This window comes from Ambystoma mexicanum, chromosome 3p (genome assembly GCF_040938575.1).
Source record: "Ambystoma mexicanum isolate Mex_15411 chromosome 3p, UKY_AmexF1_1, whole genome shotgun sequence".
In the NCBI taxonomy this organism is placed as follows: Eukaryota; Metazoa; Chordata; class Amphibia; order Caudata; family Ambystomatidae; genus Ambystoma; species Ambystoma mexicanum.
The window spans coordinates 1,163,828,788-1,163,854,002 of NC_090925.1; the positions used below are offsets into that span (position 1 = coordinate 1,163,828,788).

At 46.8% G+C, this 25,215-nt stretch overlaps 1 protein-coding gene across 11 annotated transcripts in view; it reads left to right on the plus strand.

The window, feature by feature from the left end:
- JADE2 (jade family PHD finger 2) overlaps positions 1–25,215 on the plus strand; it is a 1,406,581-nt gene that overhangs the window by 883,468 nt on the left and 497,898 nt on the right. For all 11 annotated transcript variants that reach the window (XM_069652559.1, XM_069652560.1, XM_069652566.1 and 8 more), the window contains one exon: positions 2,844–3,011. In XM_069652559.1, coding sequence (XP_069508660.1) covers positions 2,844–3,011 — 168 coding nt within the window. The remainder of the gene's footprint in view (positions 1–2,843; positions 3,012–25,215) is intronic.

Sequence of the window (25,215 nt, forward strand, 5' to 3'; positions counted from 1 at the left end):
AGCTTTATATGGCACATACATTATATGCTAACAGACACCCTGGGAGGACAGATTGCTAAATTTAGCTTGCCAGGATAAGAATGTGGCAGTCTTAACTTTGTAGCTGTATTTGCCAGTGCTTCAGGAATTTATATGGAAAACTTACGTTCAATGCCATGGTGTGATGCTGGAAATGCATCGGAGGGACAGGGCCTCCAAATCCTTGTCCTTTACTGCTTTTTATCGTGTGTTCTGACGTGTTTTCTGCATAGGAGTTCATGTTGGACTCCTGGCGGTGCAACTCTCTCCTTTGGTTTTGGTGAACAGACCCATGGGATACCCTTATGGCACTCATGGGTAGGGGTACAACCCTCTGCCCCTAGTGTATGTTTTTGGGCACCTGTGTGTGGCCCACAGAGCAGGGTACGGGCTGGTGGCAGCTATGTGCAGAATTGACTGGTGCCCTGTGCATCCTCCATTTTTGGATGCCCAGGCCGTCATTGGAATCGGTAGATTCCTGATGGAAACAAGATGGCCCCCGTGGCCTCTTGCCTTCCATCACCTGTTACCTTGATCTTCCCGAAGTCCCGGGAAGCCCTGACTCTATCCCTTCCCCCTGACTGGCTGTTGGGTGGAAGTTCCATCTATGGTAGTGTGGGGGAAGTGCTGACCAGACTGGCTGGAGCCTTCGCAACGACTGAATGTTGTGGGTACGCCTGTGGGTGGGACATGGGTGAATGGAGTGTGTGACGAATATGCATTCTGTGTTGTGGGTGTCTAGTATCTGGTGTTTGACACAATGACTGAGACAGCCCTGCCCAAAACCGGTATGAATGCAGTGTGGAGTGTTGAATGGCTGGGTACTTGTCCCAATACACATAACTTGTTGTGAGTGTCTGGAGAGAAGTGAATGGCCTGAATGCACCGTGTGCCTGATTGGCTGCCTGCCTGCATGAATGCCCTTCACCGTTATTGGATGCTTGAGTATGACCCAGCGGAATGAATGGGAGATCAACAGTATATCTGGGGATCTCTCACTGCTAGGAATCGTGTTCAAAAGCTGAAGTCCACTACGACGAGTAACTGGAGTAAACCTGAAGCTTAACCTTGAAGCCCTGCTGGACGAGAAGAATTGCTGTTGCTCTCCTTCACAATCTGAAAGCTGCTGTGTCTCCAAGGACTGACCCAGAGAGGACCTGGTAAGGCGCTCTCTTCCCGAGCTACGAGGGACCATCGTGCACCAGCTGATCTTTGCCAAAGATCCCTGGTAGACAGACCTTCGACAGGCTGCCGACCCGAGACGGGGACTGCCGCGGAATCCCAAGGAGAAGCGCCCGGACTGTTGTCCACCACTGTCGACGACCGCTGTCACCGACTGGAGCCGCTGTGCTCCCGTTTGCCTAAGAACTTTCGAATCCAAGGATGCTCTCGTCCGCATCGCTGCCGTCTTATCCCGCTGGAGAAGGCCTGACAGTCGACGCTCCGAGGAGCATCCGCTGGTGGGTTTCCTGCCACCCAAAGACCACAGAGACGCGGACGACTTGACGCCCTTGCTGGGCCACAGTTCTTCAAACTCTTTGCTGTCCAGAACTATCGACACCGAGGTGCCCCACACGCCTCTTCCTTGCAGGACGTTTACGCTTCCCCGTCAACGAGCACCGCTAGGAACGAAGCTGCCACTTCACCGTCGTAGCTCACCCTGTTCTCCATCGGCCGTTCAACGAACCGTGACTCCTGCCTTAAAGAAGTGCCGTCGATTCCCCGATGAGGAACGCTACAACGCCAGGTACTTTGGGTTTGCAGAACTATTGGGAAGTCTATTGTGAACAATATATGGACTGGGCTTGTATCTTTATTCTACAGGTTGCGCAGGTGGGGGGATCTCCACACAGAACTGTGTTTAACGGTAGTGATCAGTGTTTCTGCCAATTGTTCTTACCGACTGCTTTCCTCTTACCTCTATGGTTGGTTTCCTATACGAACTGATTTGGGTGCCATTTAACCGTACCGTTGATGCACTTTAAAGAGATTTAATAGTAATTGTGGTACCACGTAGAACTGTATATTTGCCATTATAGATAACCGAGCACAAAGTGCTTTATCGTGATATTGTATATAACCCTGACTATTAATTATATAAAGACTGTGTATTAACCGATAGAGTGTGCGGACTTTCCTTTGTGGGTGCTTGGGGACTACACTGTACTTAAGAACCAGCCCGCAACACCTCTTGAGAAGCTAGGCTTTGATTGCTCGACCATGTACCAATAATAGAGAATCTTGGCTGGGGTCCTCTGTGCCTCTCCTCTACCATATAGAGCGCAGAAGTACAGACACTCCCCTCTGGTCCTTTACACATGGGCAGCCACCTTTGTTAGAGTTGAAGGAAGGTACCAAGATGCAATTAACTTAATTTAGATTGTACAAGAAATTAATTTGGAGAACTAGTGTTACAGGTATAACAATTTAGGGACCCATATTTCCTCTCTAAGATGTGGCCTAGAGGAGCACATGTGTTGTACTATGTGCATTACATATTTTATCATTGGCTATTTTCATTGCTTCATTTTGTGTCTACCCTGGGAGTGTAAACGGCAAAAGCAGTCTCGCTAGAATTTAGACCTACCAGCCTTCGATTTGCAAAGGTGCTATCAAGTCTGTATTTGTACCCGACTCATTACATATAAAGTTTTGCTTGTCAATGTTCATCATGCTACACCTCACTTTGCGTGAAATGTTGTTTCAGCAATTGTCTGACATGCACCCCCTAAATGTAATACTTATTTTATGTTGGTGTTCATTTAAAGGTTTGCCAGTTTGAGAAAGATAGTACTAGGTCTAATGATTTACCTTTACATTTTTAGGCTTGCTATGGAATCCTAAAGGTTCCCACAGGCAGCTGGCTTTGCCGCACTTGTGCACTTGGAGTACAGCCAAAATGTTTACTCTGCCCCAAAAGAGGAGGGGCATTAAAACCCACAAGGAGTGGTACAAAGTGGGTCCATGTCAGCTGTGCCTTATGGATACCTGAAGTAAGATTTGTATTTCTTATTTTGAAATTGTGCTAGAGAGAAGTGAACTTTCACTGTACTATTTATGTTTAAAAAACTGTACTCCGACATACATGTAGGCCTCGAATTTGAAACAAAATACAAGTGGCAAGTTTTGCCAATTTTGCCAGAATACATTTCCAATTTCTTTCCTTGGTGTCAACATTTGATAAACGTTTGAAACCCTTGTTAAACATGACATTTTAGTTTTGAGGACACTTATAGTAATTGTACTGTTCTTATCACCAACATCATCACAGCCGCTTAATTTTCTTACAATGAGTCTGGTTGTGATATGTAAGGGTGTGGAAGGAGGAGACAGACACACAGGTGGCATGGTTGTTGCTAAAGACGTTTATTCAACAAAAATAAAGGAGGACAAACCCTAACTATCCCTAACTCTAAGAGGGTTTTCCCTACCTCAACTTAATACTAAGGATATGTCAGAATGTCTGAAACCAAATGTCCACTTGTGTCAAAACCTTTTTTCTTCCCTTACACTTTTAACTAAAGATCAAATGTTGGTGAGTCTCTATAATGTGGAAGAATCTCTATTTTCCTCTTCAAAGCAGACAACCATGCCAGTAGTCTGGAGGAACTATATACTGTGATTATTACTCCCTTCCCCAGATTGCAGTCACCTTCAAAAGGCACCACACAATGTTCCAGATTGGAAAGTCTCAGTTCGCAAATAAAGCAAAGTTCCAGCTCAAAAACCTTGATGCCAAGCGATGTCTCCCTCCCCTTGACCTCTCAGGCTTCTTGCAATGTTTAAAATACCAGGGAGAATGACTCCCTTCCTTTGGCTTTTATCACAGTGTTCATAAACACTGTGTCTCCCTTCCCCTGGCCTTTCTCAGGCCTTTCTTGGTAGTTCAACAAAGGTGGCAGAATTTCTCTCTTCCCCATGCCTTTCTCGTGCTTCTGATGGCAGTACAATACATAGACCTGGTGCACTGTTCTGCCTCTCCCTGACCCTTTCAAAGCTTTCTCTTGTGTGTGGATCCCCAACCCCTTTTACTGCATTACTCTCGTTTTGGCCCAGAATGCTTTACAATTCTTTCTTGGGTCTCAATCCCCTTTGGTTTGGCTTCCCTTCTTCCGGCCCCATACTGTTTGACTTGGGTCCCAGGCCCCTTTACAATTCTTTCTTGTGCCCCCTTGAGGTCCCTGGGCAGCACCAGTACCTTCTGTGTGAGTTCCCGGTCGCTCCCCTTGGTCTCGGGCTTCTCTGCGTCTTCCGATGATTTTTCCCTGTTGCTTCCCATTGGCACGCTGCCGTGCATGGTTTCTCAGCACTTCCTGGGAGCCGTGCTGCGTGTGCCTGCTTGAACGTTTCTCACGGCGCTCTTCCATACTGGGATCCTCTGCTTCTTCCGACCTTGGCTCTTGGGTCCTCTCAGGAGCAGGTAAGGACGCTGTGACTTCCCTTGTCACATCCCGGTCATCAGCTGCAGGCTCAGGTCCTTTAGATGCGGGCAATCCCTTCTGCTCGCTGTGCCTCTGGGGAATGACTGTCCGGAATGTCTCCCTTCCCCTTGCCTTTCTTAGGCCGTTCTTGGCAGTTCAACAAAGGTGGGGGACTGTCTCCCTTCCCCTGACCTTTCTGAGGCCTTTCTTGGCAGTTCAACAAAGGTGGGGAAATGTCTCCATTCCCCTGGCTTTTGAGGCTTCTGATGGCAGTTCAAAAGACAGCCCTGGTGTACTCTCCTTCCAGGGATGACTTGGATCCCGGCCCCTTCAAATCTTTCACTTATGTGTGGGTCCCTGACCCCTTTTATTTTGTTACTCCTGTTCGGGTCCCAGACCCCTTTACGATTCATTCTCGGGTCGCAGACACCTTAGGTTTGGCTTCTCTTGTTCGGGTCCCAGACCTTTTTACTTGGGTCCCAGACCCCTTTACAAAGATGTCTTGTGCCCCTTCGAGTTCCCGGGGCAACCCCTGTACTTTTGTCTGGGCTCCCGGCCGCTTCCCTTGGTCTTGGGCTTCTCTGTGTCTTCCAATGAGACTTTGCTGTTGCTTCCTTTGGATACGGGTAATCCTTCCGCTTGCGGTGCCTCCAGGGAGGGACTGTCTGGTTGAATGGTCCTTCCCAATCTCAGAAACTCAAATAAAGGTTTTTACAAATCGTACATATTGTGTCAGTGTCATACTTGTGATACCATGCCTCCCCTGCAATCCGCAATCTCTCCCCTCACTGGTGGCGGCAGAATCCTTATATAGCAAGCCTGCTTCTAGTTATAATTCTTCATATCAGCATCTCTATTCTTCACATCAGCATCTCTATTAAGCAAGGATTCCAGAGTACTTGAGTCCTATGATGCAAATACAGCATTTCCCCAAAGGCAGGCCAATGCAGACACAGTATAGCGTTCGGCCTGAACTCCCTAAGACAGGCATGCAGCATTCAAGTCTAGTTTGGGCTAGACCAGTAGCTACAGGCCTCCTCCAGTCAACAGTAAATCACAATGATGTACTGTGGATGTACATTGGCGCAGCCATGACCTGGTCTGCCTAGATTCTTTCCATGTGCTTTGCTTCGTACATGCAGGAGCGTATTCTCTACTTTCCCTTTGACACTACTGACCATCCTTACTCGCCTGTGGATGAGGAATTGATTAGGCATATGGGGAAGTTCTTCTTGCAAATCCTCTCAGGACACAAGTTCAAAGGCGGACACGACAATCGGATAGATTGGCAAACACACACTGCTGCTAACAATCCAGACTAGCCACCAACGGGTTTTACTCAACTCCTCCTCAGCCTCATACTCTAAGAAACAATGATATAGGCGTCTAGGTCCACCAGGCACCAGTTTGAGGCAGCCTGGGCCTACACATCACAGGCGATGATGATCAAATGATATACAAAATTGATTCCAGCAAGGACATGGACCAAACTCATGCCAACTACCCATTGCAGATTAACGCATGGATGGAAAACAACAGCCTTAAATTCAACCCGGACAAAACTGAAATCATGATTACACCCTACAACCTCTGTATAAAACAGCATATACAGTGGCCAACTGAAATGGGAGCCAGATTTGAAGCATCCCAAAAAGTTAAAATCTAGAATTTTGAAGGGTCAACAAATTAACAGTAGAAGCTCAAGTCAACACAGTAGTAAAGAAATGCTTCTTTAACCTGCATACTATCAGGCAGATATTACGCTTTCAAGTGGACTTTGTCTTCCCAAGTATTCCTCATGTTTGATATTCGATATCAAGCTTCAGTTGCTTCAGAAAAAGTAATCGGCAGAGGGCGCTGTGCGTCGATGCAGTCAACTCAATGTCCCTCAAGGGCCTCCATCTCGAAGATGATGTCATCGAAGGCATATATAGCATGCGCAGCACCCATTGGCTACAATTATCTTTTTCCACAAATGCTATTGCTTTGAGAAATACAGCACACTTCATTTATTACTTAAAAGTATGTCTTCTTCGTCGACACCAACTACCCCGAAGACCGGGTTCAAGGAGTTTCAAGATTGTGACTCGAAAATGTCTTTGACTGACCCACACTGTATATGTCTATGGTATCTCAGGGTGGAGCATAAACACTGACCGAATGTGAAGCTTTTAGAGCAGAAATGCTGAAAATATTTGAAAAGCAAAAACCCACGGCAAGCCATGTTCCTACTGCCCCTTCCAAAGAATTGGGTAAGGAAAAGACTTGAGCTAAATCCGGACCGCCCTCCAGCCCGGGATGAAAGCCTGAGCCTCATTGAGAGCCGTCAAGGCCTCAACGCAATGACAAGTCATCGAAGGATCCTTCGAGCCAAAAACATAAACACAAGTTGAGGTCATCGACTCCGGCTGCCCCCTGAACGCCAGCAAAACCCTCGACATCAGCTTCACCTTCAACGCCAGCTGCTCCACCAATGCTAGCTGCGCCAACGATGACAGCACCATTGACGTCGGCTGCGCCCTCGAAACGAGCTATACCATCGACGCCGAGCCCCCCATCTAATCCTATGGCACCATCGAAGTCAAATGAGGTTTCCTTGAGCGTCAAATCCACAGTTTGTCAACCCTTGATGCCTGAAAAAACGTATGTTCCTTTACCAAGGAAAATAATATTTTAAGTCTCTCACCTCAATATATGAGGAGAATGAACCCTCGGACAACGAAGATCCCTTTGGTCTCCAATTTGCCCACTAAATGTGCCTGAAAGTTTCATTTCTGAGGAATCAAGTTTGAAAGACCTCTATGATAACTTACAGACGGATAGTGGGGTAGACACTGCACCTGAGCTAGATTTTGGAACGCCAGAGGCTGGGGAACACGCCGATGCTTCCTATAGGCGCTAATGTCCAAGGTGGTAGAATATATGGGGTGGAGTAGACCTCCATTACCATTTGAGCAGGATGATCTAACGGACTTCCTGGTTAAGGGTCCACAGATGGATCCTATACTGCCTTTCCATATTGCTCTCCAAAAAAGGATGGCAGCAAATTGGGAGATGCCAGAATCTAATCAGCTGTGTATAAAAATCTGACCAAAAAATACCGCCCTTCCAGTAGCGACCCCGACTACCTGTCTAAATACCCCACTCCAGAGAGTCTGGTGGTGCAGGAAAATATCACTACTTCCAAGCAGGCAGCTTACCCTACCATCTCACCAGGTAGATACGACAAAAAAGTAGATGGATGGGCAAGAAAAGTATTTTCTGCAGGGAGTATGGCGCTCAAAGGACAACTCCACATATGCCCTTGGAAAATTCTCATTCACTCTTAAGGGACTGCATTTCCATGGTGGCAGAGCACATTCCCGAGGAGGAAGAAAAAGACAGATTCTTGGCCATAATTTGAGACACAAAGAAACTATGTGTGAGTCTCTTCAGACGGGTCTGGATTCTGCTGACAACCTCAGCAGTGCCATGGCTACTAGCACCGTTATATGCAGATGTGCGTGGTTGAGGAAGTTGTGTTTTGCACCGGATGTGCAATCCAGACTCCTCAACATGCCCTTTGACGGGTCTGACCTTTTTGGCAACAAGACTGACGAGAGCCTTGAGAAGTTGCTGACCTCAAAGGCGGCAGCCAAATCTTTGTGGCTCTATTAGGCAGCCTCACCCTTTTTGCCATAGTGGACAGCCTTGGAGGGGTAGATCTTTTTGCTACTACTCCTCAGTTGGAAGAGCAAGAGGAATGGCTGGTCAAAGAAGCCAAAGAAGATTCCTTCGTGATGGCCGAGGGAGAGGTTTGAAGCCAGCTCAAGCAGGGGCATCTTTAGCATCTGCCACTGCATCAGCCGCCTCAAAACCTCTTTGAGGTCTTGAGTAACAGTTCACCAGTGGGGGGCAGACTGTCTCAGCAGCTAGAAGAATGGCGAGACATTACTTTAGATGCTTGGGCATTGGAAACCATAGCCCACGGGTACTGCCTTCCTTTCATTCACAAACCTCAGAGCAATCCACCGGGGAGCCACTCTTTGAGGATTCCAGATCTGCTCCTTGTGCAGGAAGTTTTAACCCTGCTGGAGGAAGACGCTATAGAGCCAGTGCCTGTAGCGAAGCAGAACAAGGGATGGTATTCTCCATATTTCCTAATACCCAAAACGGACTGAGGACTGTGGCCCATCTTTGACTTCAGATACTTGAAGAAGTTCCTCAGGAAGCACAAGTTCAAGAGGGTCACACGTTCTCTAATCCTTCAGGCCCTCCAACTCCAGGATTGGATGGTGTCACTGGACCTTCAGGCTGCTTATTTTCATGTGCCAATCCATCTCAAGCGCAGAAAATACCTGAGGGTCACTGTTGGCAGTTCTCATTATCAGTTTCAAATTCTGCCTTTCGAGCTGCCCTCCGCACCATGGGTTTTCACCAAACTGATAGCAGTGGTGGCAGCAAGTCTCAAGAGAGAGGGGATTCACGTCTACCCCTACCTGGACGATTGACTGATCAGGGTGCGTTCTTCCGAACAAGTCCTGGATCATCTCAACGTGCTCTGCCACTCTCTTCACAGAATGGGCTTCTCTCTCAATTACAAGACGTCCCATATGACACCTTCTCAAAAGCTTCATTTCATCAGGGCTGGACTGGATACATCCTTGGGAAAGAGCTTGCCATCCGAGGTGAGGGCTCCAGACATTTTACAGAGGGTTTCAAAATTTCAGAGTGACCAGCATCTCCCAGCCTTCAATTTTTTTGACGGTTGCTCGGCCTCATAGCCTCTTGCATTTTGCAGGTGACAGAGGTTCGCCTGAGAATGAAATCCCTTCAATGGGCCCTCAGAGCTAAGTGGTCCCAGTTCTCAGGAAAGATGCCGGACCTACTTCAGGTTCCAAGCAGGGTCGCACCGGATCTTCTGTGGTGGACCTGCAAGGACAACATACTGAAGGGATAACCCTTTTCGCAACCATGGCCGGAGATAACAGTAGTGACGGACGCTTCACTCATGGGGTGGGGAGCCCACACCAACAATCTGACAGTCAGCGGTCGTTGGTCTCCATCTGAGTCCAGACTAGATATCAATCTTTTGGAGGTGAGGGCAATCAGACTAGCGCTGAAGGCCTTTCTGCCCTCTGTGCAGGGAAAGAATGTCCTGATAATGACGGACAACACAGTGGCCATGTACTACCTCAACAAAAAAGGCAGTGTAGGATCACTACCACTGTGCAGAGAGGCAATGTTGCTCTGGTACTGGGTAATTCAAGAAGGAATCTCTCTAACAGCCGTTCACCTAGCCAGAGAAAGAAACACGGCGGCGGAAGCTCTAAGCAGGCAGAGCACAGTCTCCCACGAGTGGGAACTAGCTCAAGAAGTCCTTCAAGAGATCTTCACCCTTTGGGGACCCCCTCAAGTGGATCTGTTCGTGACCAGTGTCAACCGAAAGTGCGAACAGTACTGCTCCAGGGAATTTCCCACAAGAGGAGCTCTAGAACATGTGTCCGTAGTGGACTTGGAGTTTCCACTCCTGTAGGCGTTTCCACCAGTCACCATCATTCCTCACTTGATCAGGAGGTTGAGAAAGTTTGGGAAACACGTGATCCTAGTTGCCCTGGTTTTAGTCAAGAGGACGTGATACCCGGACCTTCTGGACATGTCCATCTGCACTCCAATACGTCTTCCACTAAGAGAGGACCTTTTCTCGCGAGAGGAGGGTCGGGTTCTCCATCCAGAGGTCAAAATACTCGGCCTTCACGCATGGTTTCTGAGAGAGTGAGATACAAGGATTGGGACCTCCCGGATGACGTAATGGAGATTTTGCTTTCGGCCAGAAGGACAGCAACAAAGTCTTTGTACCGTTGCCTCGGAAAAATGTCTGTCACTGGAGCAGAGACAAGAATGTAGACCGTTTTCTCTGCAAAACGCCTGAGGTGTTATCCTTTCTACTATCCTTAGCCAATCTGGGGCTCCAGTTTGGAACTATTAAGGGCTTTTTAGCGGCGCTATCCATCTTTAAAGGAGAGTTCCGGGACTTTTTTTTTATTGTCCCTACGGGTCGGCCATGTGTTTGTAAGCATAAATCGGTAGATCGTAGGAAACTTTCCTATGGACCTTACCCGACTTTTCGCCCCTTATCGCACTCGAAATCAGCCTCCATTTTGTGATAATCCTATCATTCCGCCGCATCGACCTGGCTCACCTGCCTTTGCGGCACTAAATCAAATCCCCCGCCCCTGAAACAGACTTTATCAAAACATTCATATTCCCCGCCTCTATCCGTGACGTGACTGTGCTGCGTAGGCAAACGCGCCCAGGCGTCTTCTACGCGACTCCACACAGACCCCGGAAATCAACACAGATCAGCTCACAATACAGCGCACCACAATTCGGAATATGAAACTGTACTTTGAAATCAAACCGCAAGATTGTAAATGTGGTAAAGTACATTTATTTGACATCAAATGTTTAGAGAATATTCAGCGATTTGCATTTTTATTTGCTCATGTTCCAAAAAGTTCGTATTGAGGAACGCGATGGTCCTTTGCTGTACACAGGGTCTTAGAGCATCTCACAATACAGCACCACAATTCGGAATGTGAAACCGTGGTTTAAAAGCAAACGGCAAGATTGTACATTTGGCAAAGTACGTTTATTGGACATCAAATGTTTAGAGAATATTCAGCGATTTGCATTTTTCTTTGCTCTCGATCCAAATTAGTTCGTCTTGAGGGAAGCGATGTTCGTGTGCAGTACACAGGGTGTTGGTTTACGATAAAAATAAGCTCTTCTGTCGCACTGATAATCGCATGGCTGTTCCAACAACGAGGCGCTAGGCCACCACAATGGTAGGTATGTTGCATCTAACCGTTAGTACCGCGTAAGGGCATACTTGTACTTGGCGATCGTCCCATAAAATGGTCAGGGTGGTAACGTTGTTCACGCGGAGAAGCAACTGGCGGCTGTAGAAGCCGTCCGCCGGTGTCTGGTACTCGTGACACAGACAGTAGTGAATGATGTACCTAAAAACATAAAAAATGAAATTAGTCTCACCATCAGATCCTTATTAAAATTATTCATTTCATAGCGAGGACAGCGCTACTGGGTGTACACAAGTGTTTAAAGGCGTGGCGAGGCATGGAGGGGGGGGGGAGTGCAGGTGGAGAGTGGAAGGGCCCAGGACTGAGGTCGCAGACAGTGGACCAGTTGTAGCAGGGGAGAGGGAGAGAGAAAGCAGAAGCAAAGAGGAAGGTTTTGAGGTGCTTCAGTAAAAGCAGATGTTTCTCCTCAAGATAGTGCGCGGTAGAAAACAATATGCCACATAGAACGAACAAGTACAACTGAACCCGTCTTTAAAGCCACTGTATAGTAATGAAATTGCGGTATAAACTCATCAAAAGTTACTTACATTATATTTGCATTTTCCATTGTGTCTCTGTGTAGGGCAGACCCGAAACACCACTCCTTCTTTGCCGACGTTACTTCTTCTAATGAACGTGGCTCATCGTTTCGTTTCTGAAATTTTATTCATTATCTTTTCTTAGTCTTTCAGGATGGTCCCGGCCTGTCAAGGTCAAATCACAATAGAACCTTATATTGGGTCGTGGGCCGTTCCGCCACCCGAGCAAAACATCAAAGCAGCTGACCTTCACTTTGAGCGAGCACACATTTCTAGTTAGCTGCAGTTAGTTTTAGGGACATCTTGTCTGCGTGCCTTTTTTTTTATTGTCCCTATGGGTCGGCCATGTTTTTGCAATACGGAAACATTCTATAATTTTTGTAAAAATGATTTATATTACTGTTTGGTTTAATTGCAATGGGCCTGCAACATGAGGAGACTCGAGAGAACAGACAATCAAATTACAATCATTTAAACCGTGATGTGTATTTCTCAATGAGCTCTGCTTTAGGTGGACATGGAACAGAGGCAATGTTGGGTGGCAATGCAGTTGTCCCCTGCATAGGTTCGTTCACCACTCCATGTATGTGCCTATCGAGGACATCTACGATAAGTCTCTCAATAAACTCATATTGCATATCCTCAAACACTGGTTTGATCACCCATTGTTTACTTCTTTTAGTGAAGGCCTTATTGTAGCGAAGCGTCCCTAAAGTTCCGGTCGTCCTACTTTGTTGACGGCCAACATTATGGTTATGTGCCAAGACCGCTAAAAGAGTCCGATTTATCATGCCTTCCATGCCAAAATGCAATCTTTTGGGCCTGTACTTGAGGCACATATTGTGGAACACCTCCAAATCTCCTGTGTGGCAGAATTCCGTGAGTCCCCTCAAAGCTTTTGTTATAGTTTTATCAAATACAATCTTTTCAATGGCTTTGTGAGTGGGTGATGAAGGAATCAACCACTTCTTCTTCCGTGCCTCCTCTGTGGACAAATGGCCATGTTCACATTTGTGGAAATGCTCATTTGTCGACCATCGATGTACGTTGCTACAGTGCAACATTACTGACCGCCATTTTTCCAGTAGAATTTCCAACGACCCTTCACATGTTTTTGAGCTCCACCAAAGATGGTTGCTGATTGACTTGGACCACTGTGAAATACCTTGCAATTCTTTTTTTTTACCTGCAGCAGACAATTTTTTATTGATTGATTTTGCAAGATGCCAAACGTCAAATTGGTGATTTATATTTTTGTACTGTTCTCTCATTGTCTTGGCAATTGAAACGTGTCTGTCCGTGGCTATCAGGTCGATCACCATTCCCCGCGATTGTAGTTCTTGCAATGATGCTACAAAGCCAACTTTCTCCATGGCCACTGAGGATGTACTTTGTGACACCTGCACGACCACCGAACTCACAATTTTCTTACTTTCCATGTCCTGAAAGTGGTAGGTGCAGTACTTGGCTGAAAATCCTGGGCTGTCGCACTGTCCATCACCGGCTAGCCTGAAGCGTTTGCCCGCGAATGTACTTTCCATTGACATTTTTTCCATTCTCCAAGCTTCGCTGATGGCTGGAAATAGATAATCGGTTTGGTATTTGTAGAACTGACTTTTCGCAATGAAATGGATTCCCACAAACTGAAAGAAATACTGTAACTTTTTAAAACTTGAACCACTAAAAAGTGCGGCCGCTGCACAAAGTAGATTGCCTGCTGGCAGTTGCCCCAGCATGGGTTGTGCAGACCATGCGAACGGATGATATTGTGTACAGGTGGCATGTATTTTAAGGTTAGTGCCTCGAATTGCACGAGTCACATTAATCAATGGCTCCCCACATACTTCCCCACCAACCGAATGCCCACATTTCATCATCATAATAATATCCATCAAACAGCTATCGAATACAATGAATTTGGCCTCTTTCCTTATACTTTCACTCTGCATCCCAGCTGGTTCGGCCTGTAACGTTGAGGACATGTCACTCGCATGAAAGGTACAATCTCTGATATCGTCTTCCGCTATGCTGAGTGATATTGATGGTGTTTCATTGTCGTCCACGTCATTCTCTTCCATTGCAACATCTGTTCCTTGTCCGGAGATGGGAGAAAAAAACAATGTCTTCAACTTTCGCGCGCTCTTATTTTTTGCGGGTGTGGATTCTGTGAATTGATCTCCGACTGCATCCAAACTACCAGGAGGACATTCACTATCAATGGCTGGTGGTGGTATAGCTCCGTTGTCAATCACTTCATATTCTTCCCATTGGCACGATGCATCTCCAGTCTCAAGTCCCTGCCAAAAGGTTTGACAAGCAACATCTCTCGTTCGCTTCACTGTCTGTGTAGATTTAGTTCTTACACCCACTCGCAACTAGAGGACAGATTAGAAAAGGGATGTTCAGTTTAAACACAACTTACAGTATTGAACTATTGACAGTGAAAGACAACATAATATAGTGAACAGGACACTAACCTTCTTTTGCTTTCTTTTCTTTGAAACTTTCTTGCCTCGAACTTCAACATCTGGACGCTGTTGCTCCGACTCGTGTGTGCATGTCTCCACTTCCTCTCGCGCTGCAACGACTATATTTTCATGATAAGCACATCCATCACTCACTGAGGCTCCATCGACTCCCTGAAACATAGAACTTTCATTAGTATGTATAATAATATTGAAAACACAAAATGTACTTGGGGACCAATACCCATACGTACATCTCAATAGCAAAACACGAATGAACGCATTGTGTAGAACATTCAAACGACAATAGTTCACGCATTGTTGATCTAGTTAGATTGAACTGTCAAGATCCATACCTCGGGCTCCGCATAGACTTCCATTGATGATATTATTGAAGATGACGCTTCAGCAACTCCCTGAAACACAGTAATTGCATTAGTATGCTTTTCTATTTTGTTAAAAAGAACATAAACTTTGAGCAGGCGTCAACGGCTCATCTAAATAGACCTGCACAAATGATCAGTTGTCTAAAATAAATAATGGATATGTAAATATGATTCGATTTGCTCGATCGTTGGAAGTGTCACCACCCAGAGATCTGCATCAACTACTAGGGGTGATGTTCTTGTAGAAGAAGCTCCGTCATCTCCCTGAAACATAGTACTTGCGTTAATAAAGAAGGAAGTATAGCGGATGTAATCACGTCATATGATTTCGCTTGATCGAACTGTCAGTATCCATACCTCGAAATGCATAAGAACATCAAGGGACGATGTAACTGCGGTGCACACTTCTGCAAGCTGTTGCGCCGACCCGTAACTGCATGCTCCCCCTTCTACTTGGACTAATGCTCCATCGACTCCCTGAAACATAGGACTTTCATTAGTAATGAACACAATATTGAAAAAAGAAGACAAATAGGAGGGCGACGACAGAAGGACATATCAATGGCTAAAAACGAAAGAAACGTACCTCGAGCATCTGAGTGACATCTACGGTTGTCGTCAATGCGTTGGACTCCTCAGCATCTCCCTGAAAGACAGTACTTGCATTATTTTGGATAACAATAATTATAACTGAAAACAAAGACTAGAGGACGAGTACAAGGGTGTACCATTAGGTAAAATAATTACACGATCAATTAAAACTATTGATTTACATGCCTAAAACAAGTCAGTGTCAGAATAGCTAAGTAAGATTACCCGATAGGCGCTTGAAGTGGCTGATGACTGCAATAACGACACGGATGGAGAATCTTCCGCCTTCATATTGAGTGGATACATAAATGGGGAAATTATTGTTAGCTACTGCTACACACTACCGCAAGGCCGAGAACTAGATCCGTAAACTTGACTCACCAGTGGAGGCATGTGGACGAATAGAGTGGGAATAGCGGTTGAGAGCAATTTTCGCCTCGCTCGCGGTGTTTTCTTCTTTATTAGCAATGATGTGGAGTACATGTCTGGGCTAAAGTGCCTGCTGCAGATGCGGTATCGATCACCCCTCTTGTCCGCAAAGACTTCTAGGACTCTACTTTCTAGCTCAGAGGCTGGATATCCGCAATATCGGACCCATCCTCTTATCTGATCTATTGTCTTAGGGAAAACATGCATTATAGTACCTTCAGATTTGTTATGGGTCTTCGAAGGGCAACCGCCAATGGAACAGGCAGGCATTATGGAAAGTTCTGAAAAGTAAAGATCAACAATTCTCTATGAATACCAATGTGTTAAAACAGTAAATGACACATAAAAGGTTCAATGCAAGGTCCGTTTTGGTTCTTGGAACTATACACGTTATTCACATGCGGATAAGTATTTCAATAACTTTCAAAAAATAGAAAAAGTAATTTGACTAAACTCAGAACATGTGACTAGTTCCTTGCATGTACTGTCGTGAACGAAAAGAAAACATGGATGCAATTTGATGACTACTAGCAAATAGATATAAATTAAAAAATTGGACGCAAAATGATTATGGTACATGGACTTACCTTGACGAACAAACAGTTAGATGCAGGGATCAGAGTAGTTTCTTGTCGTAGAACAGGGAGCAGTTCACAGGTTGCAAACTGACGAGTTTGCTCAAAGTGGTCACGGAAGTTCACAGAGACGAAGAGCAGATAACCAGCACCTTCACGGGTTGACTAGCAAAGCGCAAAGAAGTTCTCATTAGAAATATGAGGTGGGTTATAAAGAATTCGAACCAGGGGTGTGTTTGTGAATGAATGACGTGTATATGTCGTGGCATTATGTGGATTGCAGGGGGCCGTCCAGCGTGAGGGGGATGCTTGGCAGGAGACACGGGGTCTGGAGGTAGACATGGGAACAACAAACCCATGCTCTATAGACCACTTTGAAGTGTACATGGTCTTTGGCACCTCTTGGCCTTTATCGCTCCCTGACAGCTCCACTTGCCAGCAGCTCAAGTACCCCGGTGCGAACTGCCTTTGATAGGGCGGGGGGTGGATCGGGGCGGTGGTCGTGCAGACAAGACACAGGAAGACTCGTGAATGGAGACACACTTATGTGGATTGCAGGGGGCCGTCCAGCGTGAGGGGGATGCTTGGCAGGAGACACGGGGTCTGGAGGTAGACATGGGAACAACAAACCCATGCTCTATAGACCACTTTGAAGTGTACATGGTCTTTGGCACCTCTTGGCCTTTATCGCTCCCTGACAGCTCCACTTGCCAGCAGCTCAAGTACCCCGGTGCGAACTGCCTTTGATAGGGCGGGGGGTGGATCGGGGCGGTGGTCGTGCAGACAAGACACAGGAAGACTCGTGAATGGAGACACACTTATGTGGATTGCAGGGGGCCGTCCAGCGTGAGGGGGATGCTTGGCAGGAGACACGGGGTCTGGAGGTAGACATGGGAACAACAAACCCATGCTCTATAGACCACTTTGAAGTGTACATGGTCTTTGGCACCTCTTGGCCTTTATCGCTCCCTGACAGCTCCACTTGCCAGCAGCTCAAGTACCCCGGTGCGAACTGCCTTTGATAGGGCGGGGGGTGGATCGGGGCGGTGGTCGTGCAGACAAGACACAGGAAGACTCGTGAATGGAGACACACTTATGTGGATTGCAGGGGGCCGTCCAGCGTGAGGGGGATGCTTGGCAGGAGACACGGGGTCTGGAGGTAGACATGGGAACAACAAACCCATGCTCTATAGACCACTTTGAAGTGTACATGGTCTTTGGCACCTCTTGGCCTTTATCGCTCCCTGACAGCTCCACTTGCCAGCAGCTCAAGTACCCCGGTGCGAACTGCCTTTGATAGGGCGGGGGGTGGATCGGGGCGGTGGTCGTGCAGACAAGACCCGTTTGCCGCAGGGCCTCACCAAGGAGAGGCCATCTAACTGAATGTAAGAGGATGGCTGCAGGATCTACTACATGGAAGGCAGGGGGGTGAGTTTATAAATACCTCACCCTCCCAGGAGAATATACACTAGATTCATTTAAAAAATCAAAACAACCATTGTTAAAATATATGTTGGGCTTTATTTTAGATTTTAATTAAACATAAATAATAAACATTACACATTGTAAAGTTGAGGTTGCAGCACATCGAGGGAAAATCCGCGGTATTGTCCACTGTCACTGGGGAAATGTTGTCTAATGGCAAGTACCGCACAGGCAGGTATTACTCTCCGAACGCGGTGTCCGAGCCTCCCGTGAAGCCACCAAGTGAAGCAACGATAGGCCACCAGCCTGTACCACCTGTGAAAAAAAAAGATGCAAACTGTATTAAACTGACCAAACTTTCTTATCAATGTCGATTCAGGTAACACATGTCATTTTTCTTAGAAAAAAATTATATCTAGAAAATGCACTATATGGAACCAATTTACATGCGTTCCAATGATATGTAAATGTAATTTTATATGTGGGAGACGACCATGAAATAGTGGTGGCATCACTGACATCACAAACAGAGTATACTTACTCGTTACTCGGATTACGCGGACGAACAGTGCCACGAAGTTCGTGCATAAGCACCATCATCATCCTCAACACTGTCCGTGAGAGGCAGGCTTCCCTGAACTCTGGCAGCTCGGTGATGCATTGCGGACTTTGCTCGCCTTCCTGCTGACTTTGCTCGCTTTCCGAAATGTAGGCCAAGCACCCGGAATTTTCACGGCAGCAGCAGTTCTCCTCCTCAGTTGGCATTAGCTCGCACCGATTGCACGTGCACCAGGTGGAGACGCCGTCCATGCGACATGGTCCAGGCTCTTCATCCGTTGACTGGTCCTCCCAACTGCCGTCCGAATCCCCATCGTTTTCGCGTGCTTGCCTTTCCAGTAGTTCTTCCTCGGTGTACTCGGGCTCGTACATATACGGCATTATTGTGGCCATTGTGCGGTAAAGATAGTAAAATAATTTATAGCGGTGGTACTGGTATCTGTTCACACGGGCTACAAGCGGCGAAGGTAGCTGACCAGAGCACTGAAACGAGTCACAGAATACTCAAAGTAACACAGAGAGAGGAATGGAATCGAAAATCTGCTGCTGTATGTTGTGAAACGGTCTGTTTATACTTATTGGGGAAAGAGGCGTCCTGCCATTTCCATGGCAACACGTCAATAGCTGAGGCGCAGCGATTGTTGACACGAGACGTGCTTGAAATGGGCAGTACGCGTCTGCTGATGTCAGGCTCAGGGGCGGGGGATTTGATTTAGTGCCGCAAAGGCAGGTGAGCCAGGTCGATGCGGCGGAATGATAGGATTATCACAAAATGGAGGCTGATTTCGAGTGCGATAAGGGGCGAAAAGTCGGGTAAGGTCCATAGGAAAGTTTCCTACGATCTACCGATTTATGCTTACAAACACATGGCCGACCCGTAGGGACAATAAAAAAAAAGTCCCGGAACTCTCCTTTAAGCGCTCGTCAGAAGACTGTTCATATTTCAAGATTCCACTGGTGATACCATTTCTTAAGGGGCTCACCAATGTTTTCCGCCCCATCTCCTTTCCAGGTTCCAATTTGGGACCTTAATCTGGTACTAACATTTCTACTGTGTGCACCCTTTGAACTTTTACAGTCATATCCATTAAGGTTGTTAACATTTAAAATCATTCTCTTGGTAGCTCTACTTCAGCCTGTAGAGTGAGTGAATTGCAGGCACTTTCATACAAGCCACCCTTTACTACCTTCCATAAGGATAGGTTTGTTCTGAGGTTTAAGCCTTCATTCTTACCCAAAATCCTTTTACCTTCTTTCTATCCCCCACCTCATTCTGGCAAGGAGAGGTTACATAGGTTGGACCCTCCCAGTGCTCTTAGCTTTTATATATCTAGGCTATCAACACTTTGCATTGATGATCAATTTTTCATTGGCTATAACGGCCACTAACTGGGTCAGGCTGTTAGAAAACAGACCTTATACAAGTGGGTCATTCTGGCAATTTCAGAATGTTACAGATTGGCAGGCAAGGATCCTCCTGAAGGATTAAGGGCCCATTCCACCAGGGGCATGGCTATCTCTTCAGCTCTCCAAAGGGGTGTATGATAAAAAGTATTTGTGAGGCAGCAACGTGGTCTACTATTCACACATTCACAAAACATTACTGCCTGGAGTCTTCCCTCAGTCAGGATGGGAGGTTTGGAAAAGCAGTCCTGCATTCAGTTCATGAAAACCATGAAAAACTAAATTTCTACTCCCTCCACCAAATCTAATACTGCTTTGGGAGTCTATCAAAGAGTAGGAATACGTGGGAGGACACAACCCATTCGAAGAACAAGTTACTTACCCCTGGTAATGTTCTTTCGACTGGATGTTCCTCCCACTTATTCCTCATCACCCTCCCAACCTACCCCAAAGTAGAATTTCCCATGCAATCACAGCTTTCCCTCCTTCAAGGTTGAGTATGGTCAATCCCGTAGTTATGCAGGTATTTCTACTGTAAGAAAAAACAGGCCTGAAGCCAACAGGCGCTGCACGTGCTACATATGTGTTTGATGGCCCTCGAGGAACATCGAGTCGACTGCATCGACGCACAGCGCCCTCTATTGAAATTTTGTTCCGAAGCAGCTGAAGCTGGATATTGAATATGAAAGATGAGGAATACGTGGGAGGAACATCCAGTCAAAAGAAGGTTACCAGGGGTAAGTAACTTGTTCTTCTCACGTTCCCACACAGAGCACTGGCCATCATCTCCCTCGTCATGTCAGGAATAGACTGTGCCAACAGCATCTACCTTTGATTGTTCGCTGACCTTGCCAAGTGGGGGTGGGAATCCTTTCAGTTTTGTACCTGGGATTAATCCAGTGCTAGCCCTACCCAAAGGGGGCGTGATAGTTGAGTGGGCCCGAGTTTCTGCCCCACACACATCTGGGCAGGGCTCAGTTGCTTCACACCATACTTATTAAGAACAATGCCCGCCAGATTTCCTCTCTCATTTATAGATCTAACATGCAAGACACAATTGATTGGAGAAGGGCAATCCAACATTGGAGGCAACCCCGATACCATCGCGGGAGATCTGGCAATGGCAGCCCGAGAGAACCAACATCCCATGGCATCTGCGTCCCTGTGCTGGAAACCGGGAACTGTTGAAAGGCGAGCGAGGCAGCAAAAAGCCTTAAGGGCTTGCACGGCTCAGGAGAAAACTAGCTGCCTTTAGGGCTACACTTTCAGTATTAGATAGAACCTAGATAGTAGGGGTCAAGAATCAATATCCACTAACCTGGGTTGAAGGACTCCTAGGTAAGACAGAAGGTGCTTTTCTAGACAAGCGAGAGGGATGATCATAGGTCCCATTGAATTCTTAATAAAAGCCCTTTAGCCGTCTGTCAGGCTTAGTATTTCTTGAGACAACCCGTGGCAGTTCTGGCTTCCCCTTTATCCTCTGCTCCTTCATGTTGCCCTCTGTTATACATAGGGTTCCCAGCACCTCTACTGAAAGTTGTAAAGCTCATTCAGATGAGCGATGTGTTTGGAATGCGTGTCAGTCTCAGAGATGGGTTGGGTTTCTACTCTCAAATATTTTTAATTCCCAAAAAGAACTAGGTAGGTCTGAAGGTAGTGGTGGACCTTTTCTGCACAACCTTTTTCTCCCTTTAGAAAAGTTGAAGATGGTGACTCCAGCACAGATTGTGGAATCCCTATGTATGGGGATCAGCACTGTTTAGTGGACCTGAAGCGCTAATATTTGAATTCACCCATCTGGAGATCATACTGCAAATACCCGAGATTCTTGATCATGGATTAACATTTCCAATACACAGACTTGCTCTTTGGGTTCAATTTAGACCTGTGAATCTTCACCAAAATCATGAATGTGGTTGTGGGCTCCCTGAGATCGAAGGATATGGACATCTACCCTTATTTAGATGAATGTTTTGTCTCTGGAGGAATCTTTGAAGTCAGAGCTCTCCCTCACTCAGAAGCTGATTGCTTTGGTAGGCTCCAGATGCGTAACTGTGCCAGCAAGTGTCTGCAATACCAAGGAGGGTATCACAGACATATTTGCTGCAGCTAGTCATTTCCTTCTCAGGCCAAACACTTTTGCGTGGCCATGTAAGGGCCTGTTGGGACTTGTGGCATCATGCATACTGTCTGTTCCTTTTGCCAAGCTCAGAATGAGGCCAGAATAACTGTACCCTGGCACAGCACTGGTCACTGGGAACTGGTGCGCAGTTGGACACTATTCCTATCCCTTCACCCCTGAGGCAGGATGTCCTTTGGTAGAAGTGCTCACAGCACCTTCTTGGAGAAGCCCCCATGATCACTACCAGAGACGCTACAGACCCCTATATGTAGATTTGGGGAGCAACGCCATGGAAGTATGCGGCTCACGTCTTCTGATCAAGGAGATGAGCTCACTCACAGCGTAAACTGTCTAGAACTCAAGCCGGTTTTCAATGTGATCAAGTTCATTATCTCTCGTATCCAGAACAGGGTGGTGCTTATCTGCAATTGCAGGACCACCTCAGTGTTCTGTCCCAACAAGTAGGGGATGACAAAGCCCGCAGACCGCCAGTGTTTACCCATCTAAAGATGGCAGAAGCCACGGAAGGACACATACGTCCAACGTAAGCAGACAGCAAGCTGGTAAAATCAGACCAGAACCAATGCCCCCAAGTCTTGCAACAGTGTTTATGGAAGAACCCGTGTCGCAGCCCATGAGACCATCTTTGTTAGGTATTTAGCGTTTTTGTTTTTGAGTCTCAGTTTTCCCTCTGTGCTACAGGGGTTTTGTTGCTAGGCTCTGCATGGCATCTTAAGTTAATATATTTGCTCTTAACAAGACCTCAGTCATGTATAAAGGTGTTTCCATGATTTGAAAAGAAGCGTTGTGTTGAGTTCAATATATTCCCTGTTAAGTAATAGGAGAAGTCAACTGCCCACATGTTTCAAGAGAGGCTAACAGGAATGACAAATACCTATTTTGATTTGACCATTGAAACAACGAGGGCAGTAGAATAGCTGCACAATTATATGTAATCTACTCATACGTCCCGTCCCCTTTACCCCATCCTTGTGAGCATCCCCCAATATGGTGACGGTACCGGAATCTTTGGCAGCGAAATATTGAGCTTCCCCTTTAAATTTAGTATAGCTTGTGGGGGCTTGGCCTCGGGCATGGAAATGCCCCTTCGAGGCACTGCCCTCTGGTGCCTCACCTCAGTCCCTTTTTCTGCAAGGACGGTGTCAGACCTGGCAGCCAGCGCAAAGACGTTTTTTTAGATTTCCACTGGCTCCCCGTTTTGTTTTTTCAATCTTACTTAATTTCCCTTCTGTGCCTCACCTCCCTCTGGCACATGCGGCTGCAGGCCGATTCACGAGATGTGCCTCACTCGACCGCTCGTTCCCGGCCTCGGACCCCTATGCACTCGGTCTTGAGTGTTCGGGGCCCCGATTACCGCTGGGAGGCATTTTCGGCTTGCAGCGCTCTCAGGCCGGGGACATTGAAGAATCTGTTGTCACGGTGGAGGGAGCTCTTCCACAATTCTCCCCACCTTAATGACTTTGTATCCGGTACCTCTCGTCAAGACAAGGTAGGCTCTCTGTTTAGCATGGCTCCACAGCGCAGTGACTCCTTCTCCGGGGGTTCCCACGGATCAGGATTTCTCGAATTCAGCTTCTGGCAGGCCAGTGGCCTCTAAGGCTACTGGCTCCCAAGCCGAGGCACCCAGGGGCACTCTGGGGACAGTCCTCAGGCCTTCCAGGCTACCGGTTCCCAAGCTGAGGAGCTCAGGGGCCTTACCAGGCTGTCCTCGGAAGGACAACCAAGTTCGTCCTCTTCTTCTATCCTATTTGGTAAGGGAAAGTCGAGTGCCACCTCCAAGAGTTTGTCTTCGGCTAAATGAAGCACGGCTACCAGCACAAGTGCTGAGGGCTCCCAGCCTACCAGAGCTTGCTCCAATGTCATGAATCAGGGCGTTACCACTACCGGCTGTTTAGCTGAGGGCTCAGCGCCTACAAGAGTGGTCTCTGAGGTCAACGCCTCTGCTTCGGGTGCAATACCCAAGCGGTATCCTCTTGTGTCTGAGGCCTTTCGTGGCTCAGGCACTGCACGCCCTCCCGGCCAAGGCAGGGTTCAATTGTGCGATTAACTAAAAGGCTCCTGCCGATGTCGGTGAAAGCAAAATGAGGAAGCTCGCACCACATTCTGAATATTAATGGCTTTGGGTTCAATATGAACAGATCGGTCGGCCTGTAGCATCTAAAAAGCGGCAGTCTATAACTAATCCAGTTAAAGGAAAAATCCAGTGGGTGTGGCAGATTTTCAGATCAATATGGTGTCCCAACACAAGCAAAAACGCATTTTCTAACTACCAAAATAGAGATCTGACAAAAAGTAATACAGATACAACCTGTAATTCAAAGTGCAAATGTGGGTTTCAAAAAGTTTTCTTACGCCCTGAGGACGACCTTGGAAGATTGAAACACATGTTGGCATGGCGTGGCTAAATAATGACTTCTATTCACAATTTATACGTAGTATGACTTAAATACTGTTGTATACAAGTGTGATAGGATTTACTTCCCTTGATGTATGTTTGAATTATATGAGGTACAAAAATTCTAATGTGATTCTAACTATATACATGTTTAATTTTCAACGAGGATCAAACCTCTATGTGTTTTCTTATATTCTTTTGATCCTAATCATTGAATAAAACAAGCACTTATCAATTATTAGCACGGTGCGATAATGTTCCATTAGTTTGTTTGAGCGCAGTCAGTGAGGTCAGTTCCTTCTAGTTTATGCATCAATTATAGGTGATAGTGGAGGATCACCTAACTTACAACACGGCTGCAGCCCTTTCTAAGTATTCTAATTTTATCTCCAAAACAGATAAGGTTTGCGCACTCCCAGTTCAGGGGATTGTTTCCACAAAAATTCACTACTCTTGAGATAAATCTGGCTGCTCCGCTACTGCTACCACTCTGTGTAGTACAGGTTTGTACCAAAGGTGAAATTGTACTGTCACTTGTAGTCTTAATTGTGTGTGGTGTTCCCAAAGGGTACTGCATAAAATTCTGCCTAACAGGTACGCAGCGGCTCCAGCAGCCCCTCGCTACCCTCTCGGTACCCCCTGCCACATCTTTGGCCAGTGAGGAAGTGCTCTTCGAGAAGTTTGTCGGCTTCATGAGGTCTCCTAAAATGGGGGTTATCATGAAAGACGCAGTCAAGGAAGTCCTCCCCGCAATGCTAGAGGCACCACAGATGCCTTCATCGGGCTCCCAGGCCCCGGTGCAGCCGCCTCCTCCGGCTCCACAGCCAACTCCGCAATCTCCACCGCCTTCTCAGTCTCCAGCTGCGGTCCCTGTACCCCAGCCTCTGGCGCCATCTACCCCTCCTCCTCCACAAGATCCTCCAGATCCGCAGGATACGGATGAGGAGGAGGATGCAGACACGCCATCCTCAGCCAGCGCCTTCCATGAACATCTTGCTGGCCTGGCGGAGTACCTGGGTCTCCCCCA